General features: G+C 44.9%; 7 protein-coding genes; 5 read left to right on the top strand and 2 right to left on the bottom strand.

Moving 5' to 3' along the window:
* Positions 1–877: 877 nt before the first annotated feature.
* GSBLH_T00002889001 (uncharacterized protein) lies at positions 878–6109 on the bottom strand (the record flags this gene model as incomplete). XM_013041515.1 has 15 exons in its annotated part: positions 6027–6109; positions 5785–5995; positions 5609–5754; positions 5514–5568; positions 5367–5483; positions 4247–5329; positions 3310–4216; positions 3215–3273; positions 2267–3184; positions 1777–2231; positions 1685–1747; positions 1296–1654; positions 1148–1264; positions 984–1113; positions 878–953 (listed from the first exon to the last, which is right to left on the bottom strand). Exons 1-15 carry the CDS (start codon positions 6059–6061, stop codon positions 878–880), a joined length of 4731 nt encoding a protein of 1576 aa, XP_012896969.1. The 5' UTR covers positions 6062–6109.
* Positions 6110–7671: 1562 nt separating this feature from the next.
* Positions 7672–9201, bottom strand: GSBLH_T00006529001 (uncharacterized protein; the record flags this gene model as incomplete). Its single annotated transcript, XM_013041514.1, has 1 exon — positions 7672–9201. One exon carries the CDS (start codon positions 9199–9201, stop codon positions 7672–7674), a length of 1530 nt encoding a protein of 509 aa, XP_012896968.1.
* Positions 9202–9731: 530 nt separating this feature from the next.
* GSBLH_T00002888001 (uncharacterized protein) lies at positions 9732–10276 on the top strand (the record flags this gene model as incomplete). XM_013041513.1 has 1 exon in its annotated part: positions 9732–10276. The coding sequence occupies one exon, from the start codon at positions 9732–9734 to the stop codon at positions 10248–10250; it is 519 nt and encodes a 172-aa protein (XP_012896967.1). The 3' UTR covers positions 10251–10276.
* A 2526-nt stretch (positions 10277–12802) lies between these two features.
* Positions 12803–13215, top strand: GSBLH_T00002887001 (uncharacterized protein; the record flags this gene model as incomplete). Its single annotated transcript, XM_013041512.1, has 2 exons — positions 12803–13108; positions 13138–13215. 2 exons carry the CDS (start codon positions 12803–12805, stop codon positions 13213–13215), a joined length of 384 nt encoding a protein of 127 aa, XP_012896966.1.
* Positions 13216–13362: 147 nt separating this feature from the next.
* GSBLH_T00002886001 (uncharacterized protein) lies at positions 13363–13966 on the top strand (the record flags this gene model as incomplete). The annotated part of the gene is made up of 4 exons (XM_013041511.1): positions 13363–13410; positions 13442–13639; positions 13669–13785; positions 13814–13966. The coding sequence occupies 4 exons, from the start codon at positions 13363–13365 to the stop codon at positions 13964–13966; spliced, it is 516 nt and encodes a 171-aa protein (XP_012896965.1).
* Positions 13967–16957: 2991 nt separating this feature from the next.
* On the top strand, positions 16958–17980 carry GSBLH_T00006528001 (uncharacterized protein; the record flags this gene model as incomplete). The annotated part of the gene is made up of 4 exons (XM_013041510.1): positions 16958–17216; positions 17252–17361; positions 17392–17521; positions 17550–17980. 4 exons carry the CDS (start codon positions 16958–16960, stop codon positions 17978–17980), a joined length of 930 nt encoding a protein of 309 aa, XP_012896964.1.
* A 589-nt stretch (positions 17981–18569) lies between these two features.
* On the top strand, positions 18570–19673 carry GSBLH_T00002885001 (uncharacterized protein; the record flags this gene model as incomplete). Its single annotated transcript, XM_013041509.1, has 6 exons — positions 18570–18680; positions 18715–18834; positions 18865–18949; positions 18984–19107; positions 19146–19455; positions 19488–19673. The coding sequence occupies 6 exons, from the start codon at positions 18570–18572 to the stop codon at positions 19671–19673; spliced, it is 936 nt and encodes a 311-aa protein (XP_012896963.1).
* Positions 19674–25957: the final 6284 nt, after the last annotated feature.

Below are 25957 nucleotides of genomic sequence, written 5' to 3'. Positions count from 1 at the left end.
CGAGGCGAGGAAGGGGCGGAGGTCGGAGTCCGGAGGAAGCGGCGGCTCGCTGGTGAGATGGAAAGCGTCGGTGTAGGTAGGAAGGCCATCGCCTAATGTGCGATGGCGAGTGTGGCCGGGAGAGTAGTAGGGGAGGCGGTAGGAGTCAGGGTAGTCCGGAGAGTAAGGATCGGAAGGAGAAAAGGGAGGGTGCGCCGCGCTGGGAGGAAGCCAAGAGGGAAAACGAGGAAATGAGGAGTCCGGGGGAAAGTCGCGCACAGAGTAGGGATCGTCACGGAAACCAGAAAGAGTGTCGTCTCCCATCATGTAATTATCAGGTAAAAGCGAGTGATGCGTAATATGGATGGATTGCGGCTGAGCGGAAGAATAGGGATCTCTATCGATCGGACTGACCACCTCTTCAACGCTTTGAAAGTCGCTGAATATCTCGTCTCCAGGTCTTGTGGAAATGGGGAGATAGAGCGAACTATCCTCTGCGGATTAGACCTACGTACTCTTTACTACTTAGCATTTCAGAAGCAGAAATCTTATCTTGCTGATCCATTGAAAACAAACTAGAAAAAATGCGATTAAGTAGAGTCTCTAAATCACGAAAGGCGATAGATTCTTCTCAATACGAAAGAATGGAACGCCAGGTCCACTATTTTTATATCTAACAAACACAAACGGAATAACCGCGAGTAGCCCCAAATGCTTCTTTCATGCGAGAACATTCGCAATTTGACATATACTGTGAATAAAAGTGATTTTGCATTGCTACCCTACTCTATTCTACGAGACAGAGGTCGTTCCCGAGTGTCATCTGCAGAAACACTACGACACATGCAAAATAAACACTACGACACAAGCTCAGGAAATCGCCTTTCCAACAAACAATTCAAATGGCCAAAGGAACAATGATCACCCTTCCTTCCATACATTTGTTCACCTTCGTCTGGCAAGCGAGGCGAGAGCTGCGCATTGAGCCACAAATTCGACCTTACCTTTCATCCACGTCGACGCATTTCTTCAGTACTTCGGCCTCCTTCTCACTAGGTCTCGGCAGTAAGTCCGATACTGCCTGCGCGAGCTTGATATGGCACCCTCCACAATGACAATTGCCGCCACAGAAGGCTGAAACATCACAGCAAAGCTCCAAATCACGTACAGTTAATGCTTGCGCCGTACTCCTGAGCCACATCAAGGATGGTACGTCCTTCCTCCGCTTCTACATCCACCTCTTCGGTAGTGAATTCATCGACGAAGGACTTAATCCGAAACGACACTACATGATGAAAACGAGCGTGCAATTCAACCCGAAACGGAGCGAGTGAAGGCGGGAGCCAGGACTTGGGACACGCGGGAGAGAAGTCTTCCGGTAGAGGAGAGCATGAGAAAAAGTTTGGAACAAACAGCGCAAAGATACGTTTTTTTCATCGGAGGCACCACTCCATAGTTTGTAGGTTTGTAGATGATCGAAAAGACGCCAGTGCCCACGAGAATCGGAATTCCCATAATCACGCGATCGCTCACGCCGATAATATTATCTCTGCGTCCGTGCAACGCAGCGTCAAACAAATGATCCGCCGTTTTCTCGAAAGACGCCAGCGTCATCACCGACTCCTTCATCTTCTCGATTCCGAACCGCGTCATTCCCAGCACTTGTCCTTTAAACCTGCCATTCACCCTCTTTCCGCTCTCCTACGTCATGCAATCCGCCAGCAGCATCTGATGGCGAATGTCGATCGACAATCCGTACGACCCATATCTACACTCGCAAAACCCGATCAATCTCACGTGTTCGACACTTCCTGAATCAGTACCGTGCGCGCCGCCTCGATTCCCAGCACGCTGTTAATCTCGAGTACATGATTCGTCACCGTCTTCGTGTGGTCCACTCCCACAGTCCCCATCACTTGCAGCAATCCCGTGCCGTCGATCAGCAAATTCATGTGCGCCGTCGGCTTCTCCACCTTGTTCAGCACCGCGCGATGCACCGTCGGAATTCCGTTCACGATAACCGCGGGAAGCATCTCCTTCAGCCGCTGCAGCGTGAAATACTGGTCGTCCCCGCGGTTCCGGTTGGCTGCGAGTGAAAGAGAGGCAGGGTCGAAACGTTTGGCGGCGGTAATCACGGGGGGCGGCGGGATAATGCGGAGTCCTGATTTTCCGCTGATGGTCACGTGCTCGTCTTTGAGTTTGAGCTTGAGTTTGCTCTGAATGATGGCTCTGCGGACGGAGTCGGGCGTGATCTAGAGAGAGAGAAGGCGGAGAGAAGAGAGAGTACGGGAAGATAGAGCTTGTGGATGGCCTCCATGTCGAGCTGGACGTCGAGGAAGCACATCTCGGGCGTGTAGACCTCCTTGATGAACGCGGCGACCTCGCCGAGCAGCGTGCGCTCCAAGCGGCCCTTGCAGACGCGCGCGCTGATCTCGTCCTGGTTGTTCAGCAGCTCCACGGTGATGATGGGCGTGGAGATCGACGGCACCGCGTTGATGATCTCTTTGATACGCGGCACTCCCTGCGTGATGTCCATCGACGCCACGCCCGCGAAGTGGAACGTCTTCAGCGTCATCTGCGTCGCCGGCTCGCCGAAAGACTGTCCGGAGATCGCGCCTACCGCCTCGCCGGGCTCCACGATCGACCGGCGGTACTTCGCGTACACCACGTCGAAGAAGTGCGACAGCTGCCGCCGCGTCACGTGGCAGAACGCCAGCTGCTTCGACCGCCGCATGGACAGCGGCGCGCGGTCGATCGGGAACCGCCGAGCCGACGGGGCGTTGCCCAGGTAGTGGTACCCATCGTCCAGACCCAGCAGCACGCGCTCCAGCGACGCGCGCGCCGCGATGGTGCGGCAGAACTGCGCGATCTCGTCGAGGAACTTCTGCCCGTGCACGCTGCCGCCGCACATCGATAAAAACCGCGGGTGGTTCAGCAGGGTCTCGGCCACTTCCAGAATGTCGCACGGCAGCAGCACCGAATCCTCGTCGTTCGACGCGGAATTCGACGAAGAATTCGACGAAGAATTCGACGAGTTCGTTTCAGAATTTGATGGACTCGTTTCAGAATTCGATGAGTTCGTTTCAGAATTCTGCACCGAATTCTTCACCGAATTCTGCACGTGCTGCGCGTGGGGGTAGAGAAGCTGCACGACGGACCACGTGCGCTCGAAGTCCACCGGACCGTTATTCGCCTCCATGAAGCTCTATTCTAAACGTAGAAACGTGGAAACTACCGCGTTGAGACTGTCGTCTCCGTAGACCAGCTGGACGATCTCGTTATCCGCGGTTCGCACTGCGTTTTACTCCCTTCAAGAAAAAAAAAGCCCACCTGTGTTGTCGTAGCTGATGCACAAATCCTCCAGCGCCTTCATCAGACGACGCTGCATATACCCGGTATCCGCGGTTTTCACGGCGGAATCGACGAGTCCCTCGCGGCCGCCCATGGTGTGGAAGAAGAACTCCATGGGGGTGAGTCCGGAGTAGAAGCTGTTGGCGACGAAGCCCTTCGCGTTGGGCTCCTTCGCGTTGGGCAGGAAGTGCGGCAGCGACCGCTGAATGAACCCATCGGGGATGCGGTTTCCGGACACGACCTGCTGTCCGACGCAGTAAATCATCTGGCAGATGTTGATGGCGGAGCCCTTGGATCCGCACGTGGCCATGATGAGCGGGTAGTTGGTCTTGGGGAGGTTGGTCATGCACATCTTGCCGATCGTGTCGCGAATGTCTGATAGCAAACCCGAGCAGATGCTCTCCAGCGTCTGCTCCGCGTTGCATCCGGGTCGCAGCGCGAGCTTCCCGCTGTTGTACTGGTGGATCGTCTCGTCCACCTTCGCGTAGTTCTTCGCCACGATCTCGTGCATCTGCTGCAGCAGACGCTCGTCGGGAGACACGTCGTCCAGACCGATCGTGAACCCGTAATCCATCAAAAACCGCGACGTCAGCTTCGTGAGCCGTCCCAGCGCTTTCACCGTGTCTTCCGGCGTGAAGTCGCGGATCAGCACGCACACGAGGCCCTTCTTGTTCCCTCCTACGCAGTTCTTATCGATGTTTCCGCAGAGCAGCTCGCTGTTTTGGATCACGACGTACCCGTCCTGCGGACACATCCACAAGTTCGAGTCGACTTTGGACATCTGGAAGTTCTTCGCCTTCATCTCCAGCGACAGAACCACGCCCTCCTGCGGGTTGGGCTTCAGCAGCATCGAGAAGACCTGCTTGCCCGTCCACAGCATGGCCGGCTTCAGCACGGCGGGCGTCGGGATCTCGACGGTTTCCTGCGCGTCGGAGAGAAACGCGACCAGTCTGCAGAAGTCCAGGCGGGACAAAAACACGTCGCGCTGCGTGAGGACGAAGGCTCCCGTGATGAAGTCCTGCGTGGCGGTGATGAGCGGCTCGCCGGAGCGCGGATTCACGATGTTGTGCTTGATGCCCATCAATTCGCGCGCTTCAATCCGCGCCTCTTCGGTCTGGGGGATGTGGATGTTCATCTCGTCCCCGTCGAAATCCGCGTTGTACGGAGAGCAGTCGCACTCGTTGAAGCGGAAGGTCTTCCACGGAAGCACCTTCACGCGGTGCGACATGATGGACATGCGGTGCAGCGACGGCTGCCGATTGAACAGCGAAACATCGCCATCGATCAAGTGTCTCTCGACGATGTCTCCGATCTGCAGATTCTGCGCCGCTCGCTCGCGATCGCCGTACATCAGCGAGATCGCTCGGCTGTTGCCCGGTCGGATCATGTTCGCTCCCGGGTAGCGGCTCGCGCCGTTCCGCACCATTCCGCGCAGTCTCTCGATGTTGAACGCCGTCACGCGCTCGGGGTAGGTGAGCTTCATCGCCACAAAGATCGGGACGCCGACCTCCTCGATCGACAGATTCGGGTCCGGAGAGATCACCGTGCGCCCCGAGAACTCCACTCTCTTTCCCGAGAGATTGCCGCGGAAGCGGCCCTGCTTGCCCTTGAGGCGCTGGACGAGCGAGCGCTTGGGCACGGCGGACTTGACGAGCGTGGAGATGCCCGGGAGGTCGCCGTTGATGAGCTCGGCGCAGAGGATCTGGAGATGGTCCCAGTTGTCCATGATGATGCGCATGCTGGCGCCGTTGTTGATGGACTGCTGCAGCTGGGAGTTGGTGCGCGTGATGTCCTGCAGAATCATCGTGATGTCGTCCTCGTTGCTCCCGTTGGTGCTCTCCATCACGACGGAGGGACGGATCGTGACCGGCGGGACGATGATGTCGGTGAGAAGGAGGTTCTCGGGCCGGCCGGAGAGCTCGTTGATCCAGAGCAGCGGCAGGTCCTCAGAGGGGATCAGCTTGAAGAGATCCAGCACGACTTGCGCGGTGAGGTCTTCCTGGGCGTGAGAAAAAGGGAGGAGGTAGAAGAAATACGTGGGCGCGGTCGATGTAGGAGTGGAGATCGGCGTTGTATTTGCACGCCGAGGCGAAGGAGTCGTGGATCGCGCGCTGCTCCTCTTCCGTCAGCTTGTTCGGAGGCAGGATGTGCTCCTATCGGTCAGAGACAACAACCGAAACCACGATGCGGATCGAAGCCGTGCCCGGGATTTTCTTCACTTCGCCGTTCACCGCGTGGCTGCTCGTTAGACGCACAGACCAAGAAAGAAAGAGCCTACCAGTAGGGGCATTCGTAGACCTTTCGACACAGATCGATGACTTGTTTGTTGTATTGACGCTTGTGCAGAACGTCCGTGTACGGATTGAGGAACTTGCGGAGGTAATGTTCGCGATCTTCGTAGCTCAGCAGGCAACGACCGCATTTCTAGCGGTCAGGAGGGAGAGGAATCACAACCTTGCAGATCGAACGCAAAATACCAATGATCATGTTGATGTAACCAATGTGAAACACTGGCATTACTAAGTGAATGGTTCCGAAGTGTCCAGGACAAGTAGCGATATTCTTCCCACAAGTCTGGCAAATCTCGGATTTTGAGGAGACGCCGAGACGTCGATCCAGCACACCGTTTGGCATTGGATCGCGGCTCTGTTGGCAAAATATATCTCTTGAAATGATGCACTCCCGACGCAATCTACGTTGCACACACTTCTACCACGGACTCCCGGTTCATATCACGTCCACTGAAGACGCTGTACTGAATAGCACTAATCTTCTTGGGACTATACGTCACCACCCAAAACCGCTCCAAACCGAGGTGTGTTCTGCTCTGTAACGATTTCTTTTACAAGATGACTTTTTCTAGGCATCCAGAAAGGAGGGTAAGAGGAGAGTGTTGCTTTCTACGAAATAGGCATGAATTGTGGAATTCTAAAAATCTTGTTTTTCAGGATTGGATGGAAAGTCCAAACGATGAAAAGAAGGGAAAGGGGAAGAAAAAGAAAGGGGACAAGCGATTTCCGCTAGAAAAGATCCTTCCGCTCGTCCCTCCGAATGTGGGGTATTTTGTGGGTCTGAGGGAACTTGCCAAAATAAAAAATAAAGGAGATGTGTCCAGTTACAAGCAAGCGCGTCTATTCCTCAGCGTTTGAATTTTTAGAACGAAATAACGTGCAGAATTTTATAAGTGATATAAAATTGAGGAAAGAGCGGCTGAAAAACAACTTGGACGTGTTTCAAGAGTTTGAGGAGCAGTTGAAGTTGCGCAAACAGCGCGATACAAAGGACTTGAACAGACTCAACAAGATCGCGGACTCTGTAATGCTTGTGAATCTTTTGTAATCCCGCAGTGCAAGCTCTATGACCTTTCTCCATCCACATTTCCTCAAACAAACCGCATCTCTTTCCAAATCATCAGAAGAGATAGCTTCCTAGCGAATTCATCGGACGATGATTCCGTTTCAAACTCAAACGCGGGTCCTTCTCAACCACCTGAGAAGCCCATAGCGATCCGCAGTACTTTTCTGATCGATTGCCCACGCTGATGTGTAGAGCGAGGGCGTACTCGCAACGCCATTACCCCCATCGTTTCCACGAGTTCTTCGGCGAAGCCGGTGCAAATAGCGAGCCGTTCGCTGATCCCCATTTCCCCTCTCGTCATCGAGAATTGCTCAACGTTGTGGAACGAGGTGTCGCTTTATTTCAAACCATTGACGCCATCACACATCGAATTGATGGTTGGCTCCGATCTCCAACTTGATTCCCTCAGCAATTCTTTACCGAATTCGACAAATGAAACGGTGGTCGATCGACTGCTGTCGTGTCTCGTGCCTCTGTCGAATCCTGTGGAAATGGGAGTGAGTGGATTGGAGGGTGAGTGGGAGAAGGACGCGATGTGGAGAGTGGAGGAAGAGAAAAATCGCGCGCAATCGAAGGCAGTGGAGCCGTTTTTGATGGAAGAATTGGCCAAGTTGGGATTACTTCGCGATGATACTGAAGAAGAAGAAGAAGAAGAAGAAGAGGAGGAGGAGGAAACGAATATACAACCGAAGAAGGAGGAGGAAATGAATATACAACCCAAGGAGGAGGAGGAGGAGAAGAAGAATGCGGAATGCGCACAATTGTGGATGGAAATCGCAAAGCTGAAAGAGGAGAGAAAGGATTTGTTTCGAGGAATTAAGGAGAAGTGCTTTGAACAAATGCGAGTGGAGAAGAGAAGGAGAGAGTTGGAATCGAGGGATCGACGCGTGATGCAACGATGGGAAGAATCCAATAAGCGGGTTCATTACAATGGTTGGAGTGTTTGAGAAACAAACAAGCCATCAACATAAGAATATAGCAAGCTTATTCTTTTGAAACTACAGGGAGTTCCTGGGAACCTTCAAATAAATGACGATTCTTCACAAAGAACAACACAGCCAGCAGCGCGCTCACCACTTCCGTTACCGGATACGCGTACACCGCGCCCCAGTAATCGCCAACCATCCAACTCATAGCCAGCTGCAAAACAAGCGGGATGAAGCACGTTTTCATGGCGAGCAACATTCCACCCAAACCTCCCTTCCCCACGGACTGGAGCATAGGGAACAGCGACATCACGAGAGGCTGCAAAAACACGCCACTCACCATAATTCGCATGGCCGGGATGAAGAACTCCAGGAAGTGCTCCTCGTTTGAGAAAATCTTGGCGATAGAGGGAGTGAAGATCAGAATGAGCACTTCCAGAACGATCGTGATGCCGATTTCCCAGACGAACATGATCTTCGAGCAATGCATGAAGCGGGAGTGCAGCTTCGCACCAAACGAGTAGGCTAGCAAGGGAAGAACGCCTTGCGCCAACGCGATCAAGGGCATGAAGCTCACAAAGTACACTTTGCTCATCGAGCCCCAGGCACTCAAAACGGCCTTCGTTTCAATGCTCTCTGCAGGGTATTTCGAGTAATGCATCACCAACAAATTGCTGATGATCGTCACAAACGCGCCCGCGAAGCCTGACACCAGTCCAGACATTCCAGTCACCATGATGTTCTTGTCCATTTCACACGACGGCTTCATATCGGCAATTCCAAACCGAACCACCGCCTTCTTGCTGCACATGATCGACACTCCGATCACTGAACTCACAAGGTTGGCAAGGACCGTCGAAAGAGCAGCGCCCATAACTCCCAGGCCACACACTTTGATGTAAATTGGATCGCCGATGATATTGCACAATGCAGATACGATCGATACGATACAAGACAGGATGGCCGATCCCTGACCACGAATCAAATCAGCGGATGCCATCGACATACAGTAACAAATACTACCATAAAACAAAGTGTTGACGTAGTCCAGACCCAAAGGAAGAGTGTTCGCTTCCTCGCTTGCCTTCAACAGGATGAGCAAGGGTCTGTTAATGAGCGGAGCAAGAATAATCAATAGAATCGCCACACAAATCTCAAGGAAATAGGTATTCCCGATCACCCTTTTCCCCTTGTCCACATTGTGCTCTCCCACCGCTTGTCCATAGACGGTTGATCCACCATTGCTTACCATCATTGCTAAGCTGTGGATAATACCTTGCTCCAAAGGCATTGCAAGCGAAACTGCAGACAGAGCGGTAAGACGCTCTGCCTCGGTCTCTCCGGCAAGCTTACCAATGAACGCGGAATCGCACACGGCATACATGGCCGACACCACTTTGGCGATCAGCGAGGGATATGTCAATTTCCACATAACCTTGCCAACCGACTCATTGGCCATAAAGTCGGTTCGTTTGAAATCATGGGCCGGTTTTTTCTCCGTGGACTCGTTATTTGGCGAAACTGCTTCTACCTCCACTTGCTTCTCTTTATCTTCTTTGGTATTATCGGGAGATACTTCCGAGCTCATTAAATTTTGAAACAAAAAATAAATGATAAATGAAGTTCTTGAAAAGGACATGGTTCTATAAGAAGTTCGATGGAGAACGAGCGAATTCGATGAGAAAACCACTCCATTCTACACCATTCCTTGTATTCGGGAGTTTCAAATAGATAATTCGGATTACGTATTATTGGAGTGCAATTCGTATGGAGGACGTTGAGGAAGGAGTGAAGGACTTGCCTTTTTGTGGAATCGGAGATAGAATGTTTTATTGATTATTTTAAACTTGAGAGATAAAGAGGAATTGACAGGTGTTTTTAGAATAATGAAAAAGAAAAGACACAACTAGTATTAGGATAAGTGTGCTATTAAAGCTGGAGAAGGTGGTCAACAACTGCCTATGGCGAGACATGTTAAAAAAAGTATTCGTACAATTTGAAAAATGAAAAATTGGACTGAGAGTAATATATCGTTATGTTTGAGTATGACGATGAAACTCCCGACCGATTACGTCTGAAGTATCTTCAGTGACTTAAGCAAATGTGCTTTCTCAAAAAATGTTATCAAATTGTGGGAAACGTAAAACGGAGTTTTATGACAATGGTTCCCAACAGCAATTCACTGGGAAAGTACAATTTTTGAAAGCTGATTATGGTTACATACGCTCTCGGTCTAAAATTAATGGAATACGCGATATCACTTTCAACTATATGGATGTTGATCCGTCGCTCAACAGAAGTTTACAGGTCGGTGATTTGGTGTTTTTTCGAGTGGTGATATTCCCTTCTGGAAAATTTTGTGCTGTTGATATCAGGATGGATCCTTCTACCCATGGTTGCACTTCAGTAACAAGGTCTGCTTCTCCGGTTGCATCCCTTTCATCATTGGAAAGCTGTTCCGATGATAGTTCTTCCACCTCAGCCTTTGATTACCCCATCTGTCCGGCGTTTGAAATGGTTTCTTACAGTGAAAAACCCGAGACGGACAGTTTATCTTCTAAGGTTGACAGTTTTCTTCAAAGAGTGATATCGCGCAATTTCGATTCGGGCTATTCGTCCTGCTGGTTAGAGTATTAAAATGTTAATCCCCTCCATATGGGTGTTTCGTGTTTGATGAAAACAGCTTTCATTCTGTCACGCGTATTGCTTTCTTCCTTTTTTACATACATTCACTTTCTTCACTTTCGCAAACTTCTTGGCCCACTTCTTCTGGTACTTCCAGTACAGCACCTCCATCGTGGACGACCCACTTCCCTTGTACATCATCACGTACGCCTTTCGTCTCGACGAACTACCCTCAACTCCTCCCCTCTCCTCTACCTATAATGCGGAATATCCACGCCAAAGCTCTGCGTGAGCAAGTAAAACCGGGCTCCGCTCAGTCTCCAATACTCGAAGTACTGGATCTTGTTAAACCCATAATTCATGAATTGCTCGTTATACAGCGGCGTGCTCGGCGTTAATCGCACAATGAAGTATCTACATCACATCCCCGCTCCCTGCTCGCACGGCTCCTGCTGCAGCATTTGGAAACATCCGATCTTCACGACAGATTGCGACGGCGGGATCGCGAACCAATCCATGGTGAGATACAACTACAACTCACACTCCCAGGACGAGCGAACGTGCGTCTTGGCGCCCGCCTTCGTCAATAAGCAGCTGTGTTTGCGCAGACAGTTTCTGATTTGCGGCTTGCTGGTGGGCATCAAGGGAAGAGAGCTTGGCTGGAGGGGAAAAACAAAGCGTACACGTTGACGCAGGAGGCGAGCGATCGGCATTGCGGGAGAACGAGCTTTTTGTTGAGGAAGATGATGGGTAGAATGAAGAGATTGGAAGGATCGTTGAGGAGCGAGGGAGGAATGCGCTGGATCTCGCGAGCGAAGTCGCGATTGACCCAGATGTCCATGTCCAGCATGAGGAAATGGCTGGTTCGCACCGCATAGATTCCGATGTTGCGAAGCAGGTTCATCGGGAAGTCCTTCGCGAAGGGGTTCAGCGGTGAATAGCTGTAAAAAATCACCGTGAAGCGCTCGGGGAGGTTCATTCGCAGGTACTCGTCGATCACCGCCTGCACTTCGCTTTGCTTGCAGTAGAAAACGATGACGCACAGTCTGAAACTAACAAGAGAGACAGAAACCCACCCCGGCCAACGCTCTGCGAAGTAGGGAAGATAGAAAAGACGGTGAGGCCTATTGGTTTAGAAAGAAGAGCGGAGGCTACGTCGAGGTGGAAACGATGGTGACCTCCGTCGAAGTGCCTTCGTAGAAAGTGCCTAGAAAAAAGCGGGCGTTGGTGGGGACTACGATTGGCGAAGAGAGAGAACGCACGCTCCTGGGTGCCTTCAAACAGTCTGACGCGGACGCCCTTGAATTTATTGTTCCCCTTCTTCCAGGGACTTGGGTAGGATTGGGAGGTGGAAACCGTGGAAACCGTGAGATTGGGGGTGGTGGATAATTGTGTGGTAGGTAATTGTGTGGTGGGCAATTGTGTAGTGGGTAATTGTGTGGTGGGCGAAGGAGTGGTGGTAAAGACTTTGAGGATTTGGATGTGAGGGAGATTCTCTCGGTTTTGTTTGGTCAACGTGCTTTCAAACTCTTTTTTGACCTTCTCCACGTCCACTCCCTCGTTCAAAACAGTGACTTGATTCGTAGCCTTCTCTTCGCCCTCGTCTTCCTTCTGCTCTTCGCTTTCCTCGCTTTCTTCGTTTTGTTTCTCGTCCTCTTCCTGCTTTTCTTGCTCTTCCTTTGAATCATTCTTTTCATCCTCCTGCCCATCTTTTTGTTCGGCAAAATCCTTCTCACTTCCTTCCTCTTCTTCTTCTTCTTCTTCTTCCTTTACATTCTCCTTTTCTTCTCCCATCACTTCCTGACTCTTCTCTTTTTCTTCTTCTTCTTCTATCTCCTTTTTGGTTTCTCTGTTTTCTTCAATCACAACCATTTTTATTTCCTCGATTGATTTTGATTGGGACGCACTTTCATCGGATTCTCTTTGCTTCAATAAAATTAAATTGGGATTTGGATTTGGACTCGGACTTAAACTCAAATTTTGGCCATTTGCAGATGCATTCTCGAGACTCAGCGCTTCCGCTTTCAACTCCTTAAACTGAACGTGAATCGGTTTGGGCTTATTGCTAATCAACTGCATTACCTTCTTTGCAAAATGTTTCAGACTCGATACCGGACGGGTAGTTTCCCCAATCATCACTTCATCCTCCAAGTCACTCAAATAGGGTTCTACAAAACTCATCTTCTTAGCTTTCACCAATTCAATATTGAGTGACCCAGAATCAAGCAGCTTTTTGACCTAGATTCAATAACACCATAACAATAATACAATCATATAGTTGTCATGATTTAGAGTTTCATAGAATCCATTCTGGATTGCGAGAAACGCTCGACTAGACATTACTCCAAACTGCCAAGCAAATACAACGACGAGGCGAACAGGATAGACACAATCAATATTACTATATTTCTACCCTGCATAGGAAGTAATACGCTTTTCGGTTGACAAAAATATACACCTTTTTTGTGTTGTTATCATACATAGGCTCGTTTGTTCCGCCTTTGTTCTCCTACTCTCAGCAAACCAGAAAAGTGATTCGTTAGCATAGTAAAGAGTTTCTGTCAATGAGCAACGTACGACGCATTCAAAAGGAGTATGAGAGAATTCGAAACACCGAAATCAATGGAATTGAAATGAAGCCAAACGAATTGTCTCTCTTCGAGTGGGATTGCTTCATCAAAGGACCTGAGGAGAGTCCGTACCGAAACAAAACATTCCACGTATTACTGCGCATTCCTGAAGATTATCCTTTCCATCCCCCCAAAGCCAAATTCCTCACTCAAATTTTCCACCCCAACATTCACTTCAAGACAGGAGAAGTCTGCCTGGATATTCTCAAATCGAATTGGAGCCCTGCATGGAGTCTCGAAGTAAAAAAATACGAGGAGGTGATCAATAGAGTGTTTGTCTAGCCATCCAGGTACTCTTGTCCAATCCAGATGCGTCAAGCCCGCTGAATTGTGATGCAGGTACGTGACAATAGCGAAGAATTTATATAATTTTATAGCCAATGTTATTCGCACTGGAGACAAGATCGCATATAATAGCTTGGCGACTTTGTTATCTAACACTGTTTTGTTAGTTGTTTGTTCCCACTAACTGCATTTTTATTCTACTCCGAGTCATGAATTTTAACACGCGAATCGATGTTGAAGTAAAAAAGCTATCAAAAGTAATAGCTTCACCTTACCAGTTCCATTTAGGATCCAGAGGATGAGGTTGGAATTTACAGGAAGTTTGATGGTAAACGAAGTTTCTATGCATTTATCAGGGGACCAGACGACTCGCCCTTTGAACACGGTTATTTTAAACTTTTCGTACATCTTTCCCCTGAATATCCATTTAAACCTCCCGTTGTCAAGTTTATGACACCGGTGTACCACCCAAATATTAGCAGTAAAGTACTTTGTCCTAATTCTATTCAATCTAGACTGGTGCTATTTGTCTTGACATTCTCAAAGATCGTTGGACCGCGGCAATGAATTTAGATACGTGCCTACGCTCCATTCAGTCGCTACTAACAGATGCTGTTCCTGAAGATCCACAGGTACGTAAATTTTGTGATTTAGATGCAGGATTACGAAGTTGCGGTTGTTTATTGCAACGACAATGAGAAGTACCTGAAGACGGCTCGAGAGTGGACCGAGAAATACGCTACAAAGGAGTACATTAGCGAAAGTGAAAAGCTGGTAGGCGCTGCTTCGCTTCCGTGGAAGGCTCACTGGTAGATCGAAAAGTACATCCCCAAGTTTGGCGAATTGAAAGTAACGAATGTAAGGGCAGGAATCGCGCGAATCAATCGTAGACTGTGTCAAAGAACATTTGGGACGAGGGAAAGCTGCTAAAGGCTCTCGAGAAAGAAGACGCCTAATCATGTTTGTTCTCAAACAGAATTCAAATATGAAACAGTTCTAAAGATACGGCTGCTCAGTCCAACTTCCAAGACACCTGTAAATCTTCTCTCGGGATACTAAACCTGAACATGGCGCATCTCCCTCTCCTACTTTCTGTACATAAAAATCGAAAGAATAATAAAGATTATCACCACAATAACGACCGGAAGCACGATCGCTGTCACTGTAATCGGAGCGTATTCCTCCTTCGGTTGAATTGCCGATTTTTGGCACGAAATAGGCGAGCAAAGGGACCGAAACATGTATTCTACATCGAATCAATTAAAAAAAAGAAAAGAAGCCACTGTAGAGATCTGATTCAAAATCGGACTCGTCAGCGGGAAAGCAACGCATCATCACTTTCTGTGTGGTCAATGAATTCAAAAGAACCGACTTGGCATTGAATAAAACTTCGCTGATAATCCACATTTCGACAATCTGGGGGCTTTTTACCCGAAACGCTGTCAAACACATTCATATACTTATCTAAGCAGATTTGTGACTAGAAAATCAGGAATAGGCAAGAAAGCAAACAGGGTTATGAAACTCCGGATGTTTTCGTTCAAAATGCAAAAGTAAATAGTATTCATGAACAAATTTCTTCCCACATTTGCTACAACGATATTGTCCATTGTCTAACCGTTCTTTGTAAAGATTCTATCCATTCACCCCGAACCATCATAATCAAACTTCCAAATAATAATATGAGTTCTCCAATTTTAGAGGACAACTATCTGGTAGAGTGTACTCGTAATACTCAATAACTGGTATTACGTGCTATTCCGTTACACACCAGCAAAGAGTATGCTACCTTTTCGATCAACTTTTGTACTTCCATCGAACCTTCACGGGAGCACAGATTTAACTGGGGCACACACTACAGAGTAAGTCGAGTCCCTTCGTACATACAGAGGATACATAAAAACAAAAGGAAATGCAGACTGGAAGGACCCTCCACCAAACCATTCCAATTTTGTTTTCGAATCTTCAACTAAGAGAGACAAAGCAGGAACTACGTTTAATTCCTCTCCGAAAAACGAAATTATGATTTACACAAACATCCCAACACTAAAAGCATGGAGTTTACCAAGTAAAATGGATAGGAACATATTTAATACAGTAAAACTTGTTATAGAACAGCACCTTAATACACAAAGAGAACGTCAGCGACACAAAACTACAGTCAAAATCACCGGAAGCGCCCGCAATGTCCGGATAAAACAAAAACGGAATTTCCTGGTTTCGACGACAATCACCGCTCACAATCTCGACGGTATCTCTAGAAATTTCTACATTTTAAATACGAAATCTGCAAAATCAACGGTGGTCAATTACGGGAGTGAGGTATTCTAAAAGTGAGTTGCTAATCATTCGAAAGCGTACTGATCAATTCGTTCTGAATGATTCCTATTGATATATTCTGAATCTCCATGTTGCATTGGTCCACTTTAATCCAGCCTCGGACACCATGTCCTATCTTGATCACTGTAGAATCCAAATGACAAGACACGTGGATTTCTGGGATGAAGTCGATGTTGCTCGCACAAAGCAAACCATCAAAATCGTTAATGTCATTCTTGTTGAGAACGAAATCGAGTGGAGAAGGATTTAATTCTCTCTATATAAAAATAAGGTGAGTAATAAGCAATAATGGTAAAATCCCTACAACTGCCTTCACCATCACAACTTGTTTCGCTCTTCCACCACAAAATACTGGAGAGCACCTCGCCGTAATGTAGTAGGCCACTCTGAGATAACGACCTATATAACTATCGGGCATTTTATTCTAGAAAGCATTAGGAGTGCATAAAAGAATAATAATACAGTTAAGCTGTTTTGAATATTACTCAGAACAAACTCAAAAGGCACACCTTCTTCAGGATGAAGGACGGTACAGAGAGTTCTTCTGTACAAAAGATTCCGACTTCTCGAAAACAACCCAGAGCTAATCAATCAACTCAAAAAATGACAAAAACTGAGAGTCGAGCATCAACACAACCTCTAAAGTGATTGTTGCTGCGACATCCTTCTTGGCCGTACAAAAGGAACCTGTTGCATACACTTTCCCTCGAATTACATCCTTATCCTTACCAATTCCTTAAACAAGTAGTACCTGAAAAACATCATTGTCTGGTATGATTTTTAGTTTCATTCACCTTGACTCTTCAAAACAGACAATAATGATAGGAAATACTCAAATTTTTGAATATATAATCGAATTGTGGAATTAACAAAATTGGCACTATTTTGCTTAACTTTACTTTATTATCACCCAAATTTGGTGTGATTGCGAAATCGTATGCTGGTTTGAATAAGGAATTTTGGATGTAGATGGATGATACTAGAAGAATGAGTCTTCGAAGTCCTGTAAGACGGATGAGTATGGCAAGTCGCGTATCGATGGCTCCAAATGGTGGTCAAAACACAAGTACATCGCTTCGCATGTCGATGGCCGGTTCAATGCAGAGAAGGTAGGAATTTGAATTTGTTGGGCCTAATTCGTAGAAAGACATCGATTCCTGATCCAGCAGGTTTCAATGGTCAACGAAATTTGGATAAAGAGAACTTGGGTTCCAATATAAAGCATATCATCGAATTTTTGTCATTCCACAATTACAACCAAGAAGTGAGCGCCAGTACGCTTCGCCAGCTAAAAGATTCCGATTTTGAGTCGATCGTTCGTTTCATCCTTCGCCACATCGATCCGAACTTGCGAATCGATCAAAACGTGAAAGGCGATTTCCCTCGCATCATGTCTATGCTCGGGTCCTTTTTGATTGGGGTCACGTCACCCGCAGCTACAACTACCCGTTCAAACGCAGCTTCATGAACAGTCTGGGCACTCCCTTCTACGCTCCGACCTTCCTCGCAGCTATCAACTGGCTGACCCAAATCGTGGAAGTTTCCTTTTTTTTCTTTTTTTTTAAATTTCAGTACAGCGAAGCCACGCAATCTGCTCGCCAACACCGCGAGAAAACCAGCGAGAGCGTGCTGTACGCGAACATGTGCCAAGCGTACCGCTTCTTCATGAGCAATGATGATGATTCGAAAGACTCCGTAATCGACGACATCAAAGCCGAGCTCCGTAATAATATTCTATTCTTCTATTCGATTCGCTAGAGAAGGAAACCGACTCTCTGGAGGGTCGTTTCGCTCAATTAGAGTACCAAAAACAAGACGTCGACGACGAAGTTCGCGCGCTCGAGGCCGTCGGACGCGAGATTCCCGAGGTCTCCCCGCGGGAATCGCCTCACCTCTAGCTGCAGGAGCGGGAAAAAACGCTGCGGCGCGACGTCGAGAAATTCCGGCACATCGTCGATGGCGATTCCCGCGAGAATAAAAGCGAGGCCACCAAGCGCGCCGCGCTCCTCGAGCGACGCCGCGAGATCGGTAGGAGAACCGCGGGAGGGTCAGACAGAGCGGTCGCTGGGAGAGATCCGCGAAAAAACCGCGGGAGTGCGGGAGCAGCTGAGTCGGCAGGAGCTGAGCCAGGAGCAGGTGGAACAGATAAAAAAAGATTCGGCGGCGTGGGGGACGAAGATTGCCGCGGCTGAAACACAAAAACACAATTATCAGAGTCAGGTGGAAATAGTGTTACGCGCGATTGATGAGACCGCGACACAAATCGAAACACAATTAAATCAGTATCATGAACTGCTTCTCGCGCTGCAGCTTTTCCCTGCGACGGCGCCGCTGGCCAACGGAACCGATTTTCGAATTCGATTAGAACATGTCGAGGACTGCGGGTCTGCGTCGTCGCGCGATGCAGTGCAGTACCAAAAGCAGATTTCTTGCAATAGCGTGCTGGAACGACTCGATGTGATTTTCATTACGGCGATGGCATCGTAGAGCGTCTTAAATGAGTACAGACGGAGCGTACAGCGCGCAATCGTCGCGCTACGCGAGCAGATCGTGCAGCTCGAGGTTCCATTGCCAGGCGATCTCGATCGTAGGATAAAGTGCAGGAGAAAACCGCGGGGATGGAGAGAGAGCGGGAGGAGAGCGCGGGATTGGCGGGAAAGGGCGATCGACTGCGGAAGCAGCGCGATGATTTGCTGGAGGTTCGATCGACTTCGCGGGTGGATTGTAGAAGGCGCGTGCGCTGCAGGAGGGGGAAGGAGAGGAGGAGGAGGAGGAGAAGACGCGGCTGGCGGGGGAAAAAGCGAAGCTGGAAGAGAAAAAACGCGAGCTGGAAACGCTGCGAAGGAGGAGGATCGAAGTGCAGCAGACGAAGGTGACGGTCGGAAAGGACTGCGAGGTGGAGGAGCAGAAGCGACACACGCGCGTGATGCTGCTGATTGACGCGATTTCGAAGTTTAAAGAGTCGATGGATGTAGGATGGACGGGGGCTCGGAGAACCGTAGAACGACGTGATGCGGCTGCATACGGAGGCGGAGAGGATGCAAAGTGTAAATTTCTGCCATGTTTGTTTTGAATCATGATTGATCTCTCTGATGTTCGGTTTATGTACTCGAAGGAGGAAGTGGAAGCCTTTCTTGAGGCGAATCAAGTCTCCGTTGAAGAATTACTCCAGTTCCTTATTGAGGCCGTTTTCCATTCCATGACTATTTCTAACTTTGCAGATTAAACCTAAAGCGCGTGTTCCCATTTCCCAGTTTCGTGTTGGTGCTGCAGCGTATACAGAGAGTGGTCGGATCTTTCTGGGAACAAACATGGAGTTTCAAAATGTGGCAATGAACCAAGTAGAACGCTCACTCATGGATCCTGAATAGACTGTACACGCGGAGCAATGTACTTTGTCTAACGTTTATCTTCACACTGCCTTTGGGCAAAATGAAAAGATCCGGATCCTTGCTGGTGTTTTTTGTACCTCTTTTGTTCATTTCCCTAGTTTCTGAAGTTCCCTGTGGACATTGTCGCCAGATTTTGCAAGAACTACCAGACGCAAAGAATATTCGCGTGATCGTTCAGAAAGCTGGAGTTGATCATCTGCTCTCGGATCTTCTTCCTTATTCGTATGCATCTATCTCTACATCACTTTATTAACAACTAGTTTCGAGCTTCCGATCGATGGAATCGTTCATCATCTCTTCGAAACCGCTTCCTTATTCCCATTGGATCAATTTGAAACGCCTTGTCAAAGTCATCTTCGCCGAATTCGTTCAGAAATCGAACAGCACGCGATTTCTCTCACTGAGGATCGATGGAACCGAATCGAATCTCGATTGCTGGACTTGTTGCGACGATCGTTTGCTTGGTATTCGGGCCATGCGAGTTCCGCGGTTATTTTATCGAAAACAGGGGACGCATTTGGCGGGTGTGTGGAGTCGTCGGCTTATAATCCAACGATCAATCCGTTGCAAGTAGAGAAAGAGAGAAAGAGGATGATCGCTAGATGGCGTTGATCGATTGCGAATTGAAGGGAATCGAGTTTGAGAGTGTGGAAGCAATCTTGTTGGTGGAGATGGATGGAAAAGCAGCGAGTTATGAAGGATTTTTGAGAGAACTGGGGGAGAAATTGATCGGAAGAGAAATCCCAGTGTTTTATGTGGTAGTAAAGGCGAACTTGGGTGTTTGTTAGACAAGCATTTGGATTTTTCAGAAAGATGAGAATCAATGGTTTTGATTAAAAAATGATAAAGTAGACAATAGCACTATTTACAAGTGGTAATTGTTGAAATAAACGAACACTCAAGATGGATTAGAGGCATATATGAATAGTACTATTATAGTATGTTTGATGGATAATACATAAGTGTTACTACATTGCTCAAAGAGATACATAATGGAACCAATATAAATATATATTTATAAATAAATACTTTTTATTGGTATTATCTTACAGTCCTCTCTTCAGTTCATGCCTCATTCCTGAAAATATGACAAAGTAGCTCTTATTCCTCTCTTTATCTGTGTTTACTATGGATATACTATATTATAGGATCCATATGACCTTTAATGTCTTTTATTATTCTGAGTGAAAACAAATGATAACATCTGGGAATTTATTATAGATCATTACTTTAATGAAATAGTTTTAAAAGTGTAATTCGTTATAAACAGGGATAAAAGGGATGTTTATTATAAAAGAGGACATCATTCTAAAGATGACACATAGAGAAAGTCTTCTAAATGTTGGATACCGTACTTGTAGATTTCATTTCGAGTAATATAAAATATAATATATATTTTACTATCTCAAGATGATAATAATAATATACTAATTTGATCGAATAATTTGGAAACAACGAATAACCTGATAAAATTTATAATAAGACTTTCATATATAGAAAAAGACCATGAAAGAAAACACAGAATCTTTAGTTACAACCTGCAGCTATGGATACAAAAAACCAGTACCATGAATTGAACCATGCTAGATTCTCTGGGACGTAAAAAATGGATCAAATAGGGAGCCACGACATGAAACGGACATGTATACTGATGCTTAAAATCATACTGTTTGCTTGTGTTCAATGGGACCCAGAAAGACATCGCTAATAACTCAAAATGATCCATTCTTTTTTCATTATTTACTCTTACATTACCACTTTCGCTAAAACGCGATACTCTGACGTATATTCATAACACTAATCTGATCATTCTGCTTGATCGTGTTCATCATCCCTCAATTTGATAATAAGACTTCACTCGAATTTTTGCGATATAACACGCGCATCAAAAATGACAGATGAATTCCTTCTTTATAAGCGCAGAGGTGCAACGTAAAGGTGATAAATCCATTACTGCTGTACAGAAGACTAGAGAATGGAGTACTTTTTGGCTTCTTGTGGTTTACTTCAGTCTCCGAGCAAAATCAGCAATACCATTTGAAATTCCATTTTCTCTCATAGTAATCATAACGAACTCCATGTCGCTTCTGATGGTATTCAGTAAATTCGTTCTAGAGTTACAGCAATCAAAGTAGATACAATAAAGCGTACCATTTTGATTCGTCCAAAAGCGAGGAGTTCTATTGATTATCCTTTCAACCTCAGCCAAACAATAAGTCAGGCGTTTCATCGAATCGCTCTCAAAGAATTTTTATGCAAACAATTCACAACTTTTTCTCACAGAACGAAAAATATCATTCCGTAATCGGAGCATCTGCAGCCAGAACAACCTTCAAATCGTTGCATCACACCCACTCGTTACCACCTTCTCGCGAGATGCAACTACATAATGCCCAAAATCAGCTTTGTCTCCACGATGCACGCACATACATCTTCTATTAATTTTATTTTTTTCTCAGTTCCCAAAATCAGTACTCACACCAAAAAGCTTCAACATATTCTATTCCCCGTTCAGACGATTCGTAAATTCGATTTCCTCATCGATTTTCGCAGCGTTCTGCACACAAAACACCATGATGGAGGGAAACAGTATTTTTCTAAAAGCAATTGTTTAGGAGTCGACAATAAGCTGATTGATTCGAACACACAACACCGATTGGAATTCATTGATCACCATCGTACATGTCCACATTGATTCAACCATTCTCTCATTTCCATTTCTACTTCTATTGCAGCCAGTACACTGTCATTCGACATGGTTTTCTCCAAGCTTGCCATTATCAGCTGTATCAGTGGTTCATTCTGCTGCGAAATCAATAATAACAATATGTCGATATGCTTAAAGGATAATAATTGTTGTATGGTTGATAAGATAGTTACACATCAGATTATATAAATGAAAATGATCGAATTGCATTAAAGAGAGAATAATAGAATACAAATGACTCACTTCTGAATCGAATAAAAAATAGTTTCAAATTGTAAATGATGATACCATATCAATACAAGCATCAAGCATATAATACAGTAAATGGATCATCATCGAAATAGACTATTAACACAGTGAAATGTTTACAAGGAAATGTGATTTTCGATCAATATTCTCAAACAAGCATGTAGTCAAAGTGCAAACTATGCTGATTAATGGAGAGATGCGGCAAAAACATATAGATAATGTATTAGATCGCAAAGTACACATAATACAACGATGTTTATTAACCATAATATTATAAGACATGAATATATATGTAAAAGAAATAATAACTCAGTCAATGTAAGTGAATGATATAATGTGGTATTACTACTAAAAGAAATTGTATTAAAACCAGATAATGTACTTTCAAAAACAAGGACAAAGTGTTTACACAAATTATATACATGTATCTAGCATATATATAAATATATGTTTAATAATTATTGAGTATTTTTCATTCATTAATATTCTTGATTCTAACTAGATCAGCGAGTTTACTGTTAACATCTATGAATCAAATAATATCAATCAAAGACTACTCCTAATTGATTTACTTCGAACTTCCTGGAATGCATCCCGCAGCCTGACGTTTTGAACATTTGGAATATCTAAATACCCTCATAATATAAAGTTAGAACTACTTATCAATTTCACTGAACGGGGAAAAACAAAACTGCCACGGTTAGAGTTGATAATGGATGTAAGATTAGGAAGATCTACAAAGCTAATCATATCGAATCATTTCATTATTACTTCGCATTCTCAATGAAGTTGAATCATCCTTCCATCTTCCATAAAGTGCAGATTCACCGAGTTGAATGGATTGTAATGATGGAAGATCTACATTAATCATTTCATTCGAATTCATTCAGTACTTTCAATTATTGTTGATAAGGAATAAGCGAATGCCCAATTCCCTAATGTAATGGATTGTAGATTTGGAAGATCTATGCATCATTCAAATATTCAATATCATATCAATACCTCGAATCACAAATGAACTCCACCAGAAATTCCATGATTGACTTCCAATTGTACCAATTTGAATGGATTGTAATTGTGGTATATTCTTCAATTCAAAGTCGCCAGCAAAATCACTGAAACTATATTCACCAATTTGAATGGATTCCAATGATTCACAATTCAATATGTGGAATGATTTAGACTCATCACCCCCATTCTGTTTCTGAGTAAATGAATTGTATCCGATTTTGATAGTTTTCAATCGATTCAATCCATCGATTTTGAATGTTTTCACTGATTCAAAACATTCATCGCCAATTTGGATTGATTCAACTTGTGTAAATCGAGAGAAATCAAATACTGTATAATCAATATCATTACAAGTTGTATGGGGAATAACAATAGAAAGGGCAGACGAATTGATGGATTGAATATAATTTTGACAATAAAACCATGAATAAAATAAACTGGTATCGTCTAAAATCAATTGCAAAATAAACAGTTACTCCGAACATCTTTATTCTTAACATTTTCGAATGATTCAGGTAGTCTGACATATTGAAGACTTGGAATATCTAAGTACAATGAATAAACCGAATTAAGAGCTACTTTCCAATGATATGGAGCGAGGATGTTCAAAACTATTTCTGTTAGACGTTATATTCACTAGATTAGGAAGATCTACAAAGCAAATCACATCGAATCATTTCATTATTACTTCGCATTCTCAAGGAACAAGAATCGCTAGCTTTTCCACACAAAGCATACCAACCGAGTTGAATGGATTGTAATGATGGAAGATCTACATTAATCATTTCATTCGAATTCATTCAATACTTTCAATTATTGTAACTAAGGAATCATGGAATGTATAATCACCTAATGTAATGGATTGTAGATTTGGAAGATCTATGCATCATTCAAATATTCAATATCATATCAATACCTCGAATCATAAATGGAATGTAATAGAAATTGTATGAATAATCTCTTTCAATTGAACCAATTTGAATGGATTGTAATTGTGGTAGATTCTTCAATTCAAAGTCTCCTCCAAAATCACTGAAACTATATTCACCAATTTGAATAGATTCCAATGATTCACAATTCATTATGTGGAATGATTTCGATTTGATATTCCCATAACTATTCATATTCTGAGTAAACGAATTCTTGCCGATTTTGATAGTTTTCAATCGATTCAATCCATCGATTTTGAATGTTTGCACTGATTCAAAACAATAATCGCCGATTTCGATAGATTGTAAAGATTGGACTGATGTCAGATTTGATAACTCAAATGTCGGTGACCCATTCAATGCATACCAACCTATTGTAATGGATTGCAGATTTGGAAGATCTAATCATTAGTAATATTGAATATCATATCAATACCTCGAATCAAAAGTGAACCAAGATAGAAATTGGATGACCAACCTCTTTTGGAACCGATTTGAATGGACTACAATAGTGGTAGATTCTTCAATTCAAAGTCTCCTCCAAAATCACTGAAACTAAAGTCACCAATTTCTATCGATTCCAATGATCCACAATTCAAAATATGGAATGATTTTGAATTGCTAGATCGTTTGACCCTTTCATCATTACTAATCTTTTGCCACTCGGCTTTTTTCAGTTGAGTAAATGAATTGATTCCGACTTTGATAGTTTTCAATCGATTCAATCCATCGATTTTGAATGTTTTCACTGATCCAAAACATTCATCGCCGATTTCGATTGATTCCAAATTATACAACAATGAAACATCCCAATCAACCAATACACAATTGTCACTCAGTTTCAAATGTTTCATTCCCATATTCATTGGTTTGCTTCCATCTCCTTCATAATCAGTATCACATTCAATTCCATTATACCATTTACATTCATTCACTAATTTACCATCTCGATCATACACTTTTCCAATTCCAAATCGATTATCATCACACCAATATCCTTCATATTCAATACATCCATTATTATGATAACTCATTCCATAGCCAAATCGTTTCCAATTGATCATTATGCCCTTGTACACCAATATTCCATCATCATCATACATTTCACCATATCCAAATGGAATTCCAAACTTGTTTTCTGCCAATATCAATCCTTCAAATCGACTTCCATGATCCAAATCCACGATTCCTTCTTCTACTACTTCTATGGCTTGTTCTTCATTATATGAAATAGCACCAATTTGATGATTTCCAAACACTTTCAACACTTTCTGCTCATTGACCACAAATCCTTGATTCATGAATATTCCATTATTGAATTGCAGTACTACACATTCTCTATTACTCAATATGAGTGAAATCCAGCCATCCACTTTCCATTCTTGATTCAGGTATCCCTGCACATTTTGAATAATGGAACTATCAATATGATAGTTACTAATAGCAGAATTGAAAAAATCAACAATAATTTGCATTAATATAAGATACTTTTGAAATAAACGGACTTTCTTATATTGTAGCTTTTCTTCATATTACATGGTAAATACTCATATTTATTTATCCACATTTTGTATTACACAATGAACATTTACTGCAATACCTGGTATACAATCTCCAGACTCTCGCCTTATTCACCTTTTTTACAGTCATTTTATCTTATTGTCTTATATCTCTCTATTGCTTTCCTCAACATCAATTGAGCATAAGACGCAATAATATTCCTCCTTTCAATACAATACCATCAAGTACCACCACTTCTCCTTCTCTATCCTTCTATTTCAAACAAACAATCGATCTAAACAGCATTACAATAAAACAATCTGCCACTTCGCCTCTCTCACATAAACAAATCATCCAACAAATCAATCGACGCAGAAACCACTTTCTTCTCTTCCTCCTTCGGAGCTCCCACCAGCCCCACCCCCATCAAATCCTGGTCTTCCATCGTCAAGTCGAGCGTGGGCTCCTCCGTTCGCGTCGCCCACGATCCTGGCCACCATCGACTGGACGAAATTCGTTCCAGCATTCCGATTGGCTGATCCGATTTCGCTCGAAGAACGGGAGCATCGTCTTCCGAGTCCTCGTCACTGCTCAGAAAATCGTACACCTGACTGAGAACCTTCTTGACGCCTCGCGACTCGTGATGAGTGTGGGACTCCTCATTCCAGTGCGGAAT

Source organism: Blastocystis hominis (assembly GCF_000151665.1).
Source record: "Blastocystis hominis, Singapore isolate B (sub-type 7) whole genome shotgun sequence assembly, scaffold_21".
Lineage (NCBI taxonomy): Eukaryota > Bigyra > Opalinata > Blastocystidae > Blastocystis > Blastocystis hominis.
The sequence above is the reverse complement of the archived record's forward strand: the minus strand, read 5'-3'. Positions and strand labels throughout refer to the sequence as shown.